Consider the following 4,479-nt stretch of genomic DNA (forward strand, 5'->3'; position numbering starts at 1 on the left):
AAAAAAAAAAAAAAAGGTGTCATGATGCATTGTGAGTGTGGCGATGGCCATCATGTGAAAGGGGAGACTCCACCTCATCTAGAGAATGCTGCTGGGCAGCCGTAAGTTAAAAAGAAGACAAGCTGAAGCCACACATATTGCTGTTATATTGAAAATGTGGCTTAAATTCTTTCAATAAAGCTTTATAATTTTCTCTGGGGGAAAGAAACAAAAAAACAAAGCCTCTGCAAAGTCATTGGTATATCTCCATTTTGCAAATGGGGAGCTGTGAAATGAGGCTTATAGAGGCTGTGTCACTTTTTCAGCCACCAATGGCAGAGCTGGAATTTTCATCCTCATCTATCTAGTCCCTGAGCCTGCGGGTCCATTTGTACCTGCACTGTCTTTTAGAGTCCAAGAGAACACAGACTTCTCCCTACAGGCTTTGAGCAGTAAGGAATGATGCGCTTTGTTTTGCTAATGAGGAAATGCACAAGTTCAATATCAGTGTTGGCACAAAGATTTTAAAGAATGGACAGACTCCTTTGGGCAATATGAAATGTTCATGATGGAGACTTTTCAAGAATGTGTTCTGACCTGACGTCTCAGGTCTCTGAGCTATCCTAATAAAACACATCATTTCACTGATTAGCCAACCATGCCAGTGTATGTGAGCAAGTATCTTTGATTTACCATTAATGCCTAGGAGCTTGACTGAAAGGCCAGCTGTTTCCTCTAGAGCCCTTAAAAGGCAAGCTTTAGATGTCTGTGATACAGAATTTCAGAGGAGAAAAGGACCTTGGAGATTATCTCATTGAGCTTCTTGACTCACTGGGGAGAAGCCTGAAACTCGATCAGGTTTAAGAGGTGTGAACAAGGTCACCTAGCTTTTGAGGGATCGTAGAAGGACTGGAATATGTTCTTCTGACTCCAGATTCTAAATCTACTGAAAAAGAGTTATGAGTAGATCTTAAATGATAAAGAGAAGTGACCAGCCATGCCCTAGCTCTCAAATCCTGCCCTTGGCCAGCCACCCAGCTCTTCAGGTTTCCTTAGGGAGTGATCAACGCAAAGCCAGGAACACTTTGTTACTACTGGGGGCTTTCCACGCACACCCAATGTCTTCACTCTGGTGAACTAGGCTGGGTGGCCCTGGAGCCTAGAACTCAGTTCTTGCCAGGAGGCCTCCTTGTCTACTCCTCCTTTCCCTCCTGGACCCAGATGCACACCTCAGATCATCTTCCTTCAGTGAAAAGAAGCACTTGTCCATAGACCACGTGACTATATGAAGCAGGCAGGCTCTTGATAGCAGGAGATGGCAGAGGTGATCCCTGATCCTTGCATACACCAAAATTGTGGGGGGAGCTGCTTGTGTGCAGGTTCTGGTCACTGACCCCACACCACAATTCCAGTTAAATGGGGTTGGGTTATGGACAAGAATCAGTATGGTAACCAGCCTGATCTCCACATAGATTTGGGAACCACTGGTCTAAAGAACACACCCCCCAGAACTTATGGAGGCAGGACTGTGGGAACCTGTCTCACCTCTAAGAGAGTTTCCCACTACAACTTGACCTGAGTCACCTCTCTTGCTGTATCAGGGAACAAAGGTTTTGGGAGAGCTAGGACCAGCTCTTCTTGTGAGCACGTTGCATCCTGGGCCTCACCTGACTTCTCCAACCTCTGAGGAGGAGGAAGAGAGGCTTGTGCCTCTACTGTACTGTAACCCATAGCCCTTTTGAAATCACTGCCTCCCAGGACTATGACACAATCAAGTGTGCTAGAATTTGAACAATCCAACCAGAGTACCTCCTCTCTGGGGGCTGAGCCAGTCTAGGAAGGGCATGGAGGAAACTTGCACGGTGTCCACCCCTGGGGCCCAAACACAGCCAGCGTAAAGAACAGCGAGTGCTGCCCCAGAGGTAAATAGGCATGTTGATTCATGCATTGTATGTTTTAGATCCTTTGACAAGAGGTAGGACGTCACTGCAACTGGATATAACCAAAGATCTCTTTTTAAAGTTCCCATCTAGGAAAAATAACCAATGTTACTATCTGAGAAAGTGCTTTAGGTGAGATTTACAACACTGCCTAGCAGTGTACTCTCCAACACGATCGTCACTAGCTATGTATGGCTATTAAATGCAATTAAATAAAATTAAATATTCTGCCTCTCAGTTGCACTAGCCCCACATGTTAGTGATTGGGGCCACATGTGACTAGTGGCTGTCTTTGTGGATAGGACAGACACAGAACCATTCCATCATTACAGAAAGTTCTGGGGACAGCACCAGCCTCACGTGAATATGCACACAAAACACAGAGTACATTGATCCATATAAAAGTTGGCCACATTAGAAATTAATGGGTTCACCGGGAGGTGGAGGTTGCAGTGAGCTGAGATTGCACCACTACACTCCAGCCTGGACAACAAAACGAGACTCTATCTAAAAAAAATAAATTAATTAATGGGTTCATCATCATCTTGGATTAGATAAAAAAAAATAAACGTTAGGCTGGGCACAGTGGCTCACACCTGTAATCCCAGCATTTTGGGAGGCCGAGGTGGACAGATCACCTGGGCTCAGGAGTTTGAGACCAGCCTGGCCAACATAGTAAAACCCTGTCAATACTGAGGAAAAAAAAAAGAGAGATGGGTGTGATGGTGCACGCCTATAGTCCCAGCTACTCTGGAGGCTGAGGCAGGAGAATCACTTAAACCCAGGAGATGGAGGTTGTAGTGAGCCAAGATCACGCCATTGCACTCCATCCTGGGTGACACAGTAAGACTCTGGACTCCATCTCAAAAACAAAAAGAAAAAGAAAAGAAAAAAAATTAAACTTAAATAAATAAAATTAATGGGTCCAAAGTTAGGAAAATCCTCTTCCAGGGTTACCCAAGCTATTTTTTACATAAATCTGAGACACACAGCCCAGTCTGGGGTTATAAAATCAGAGATCATATTATACTCAATCTTAACCACCGAGTCTACCACCAGGAGCAAATAGTCTTAGTAAAAGATTTCAAAGATGAATATTTAATCTCATCCACTTTTTCATCCTAGATTGTCAGATTAGACCGAACAATGGAACAGATAGTCTTTCCTGTGCCCAGCATATGTGAATTCCTAACCAAGGAGTCAAAACTGCGAATTTACTATACTACAGAGAGAGACGAACAAGGCAGCAAAATCAACGATTTCTTTCTGCGGTCTGAAGACCTCTTCAATGAAATGAATTGGCAGAAGAAACTGAGAGGTGGGTTCCAATGCATCAGCAACAACACAGAGAGACGCAGTTCTGGGATTTCACAAACTTGGGCTTGATGGTGCGTTTATTTCCAAGCAGGAGCGAAGCTAGTATCATTTATGATACTTTGCACCTCTGACCACCAGGAAGTCATAACCACTTTTGCAGCTGATCAGTGGGCTCGAGCCAAAGTATGATAACTCCCCTGAAAAGGCTTCCTGCATCAGAATTTGACTTGATTTGATTGGAAAGCTCCATGGAAGACTTTTTGAATGCCTCTTTTGGTATCTCTATCTAGAAAATGAAAAGGGAAAAGCCCAGGCCCTTGAGCTTACAGGATGGTTCACTTGAGCAGGAAATTCACACTGCTTGCTGGCTCATTTACTAGCACACCTGCTCCAGAGACTCTGGTATTTTCCCTTTTACGGGGTAGCTTGGATTTTAGACTAAATCATTTTACAGGCAGTGGAATCATTTGCCACATAAGATGCATCATTGCTCAGCAGCGAGTCCCATTGAGTATCCCAGCCAGTCAGGTGGAAATTACTGGTCTGAAACACGTTCGTAGGGCTTCCCCAGGGGGCTTCTCTGTTCCTGGTTTTCATTGGGGTTTTAACGTGATCCTTCAGTACCAGCCTTGTGCTTGGCGCTGGCTGTTGAGACCAACTTAAAAAGGATCGTACTTCATTTCTATCTGTTCATGAGGAGCCAGATTTTTTTATTTGAAACGCTGGATTCCAGCTATAGTTGTGATGTGTTGAGCTCTTTCTGAGGGGTAGAACTGGGGTGGAGAACAGCCGTGTTGGAGGTCAGTTTCCCAGAGCTTTCGTCTGCTCCGCGATGCTGTCAATCTGAGCAGGCACGGACCAGCGCTGTGTTTTTCTTCCCTTTTCTCCCTACCTGCCTGCATCCCTAGATTAGGCTAATGGCAGAGAAGGCGGTACAAGAAGGTTCGCCCAAAGGTCGCATTCCCAACTCACTTCCAGCCCCGCTGTACTCTTTCTCATATCTAAGGGGCACCTCCCTGTGCAGCACTTTCAAACATTACAAAAAGTCTGGCCAGGCCAAATCCATCCCTCAGCCAGCTCCATGTCTAATGTCTGACCGAGGGGCCAGGAGACCATTAGCAGACCAGCCTCTGTGCCCTCCACGGTGTGGACCTCAGGAGACACAGGTGTAATTCTGGTCGGAGTGTCCTCATAGCCTACTGTAGATTCCTCAGACTCTTGCAGCTGCAGGAGCCTCATGAAC

At 45.4% G+C, this 4,479-nt stretch overlaps 1 protein-coding gene across 1 annotated transcript in view; it reads left to right on the forward strand.

Annotated features, from left to right (window-relative positions):
• ITPR1 (inositol 1,4,5-trisphosphate receptor, type 1) overlaps window positions 1-4,479 on the forward strand; it is a 355,819-nt gene that overhangs the window by 292,925 nt on the left and 58,415 nt on the right. Inside the window, exon 51 of the mRNA XM_011937251.1 lies at window positions 3,045-3,237. Within this exon, the coding sequence (XP_011792641.1) occupies window positions 3,045-3,237 (193 nt within the window). The remainder of the gene's footprint in view (window positions 1-3,044; window positions 3,238-4,479) is intronic.

The sequence above is a fragment of the Colobus angolensis genome, unplaced genomic scaffold (genome assembly GCF_000951035.1).
Source record: "Colobus angolensis palliatus isolate OR3802 unplaced genomic scaffold, Cang.pa_1.0 Scaffold160, whole genome shotgun sequence".
Lineage (NCBI taxonomy): Eukaryota > Metazoa > Chordata > Mammalia > Primates > Cercopithecidae > Colobus > Colobus angolensis.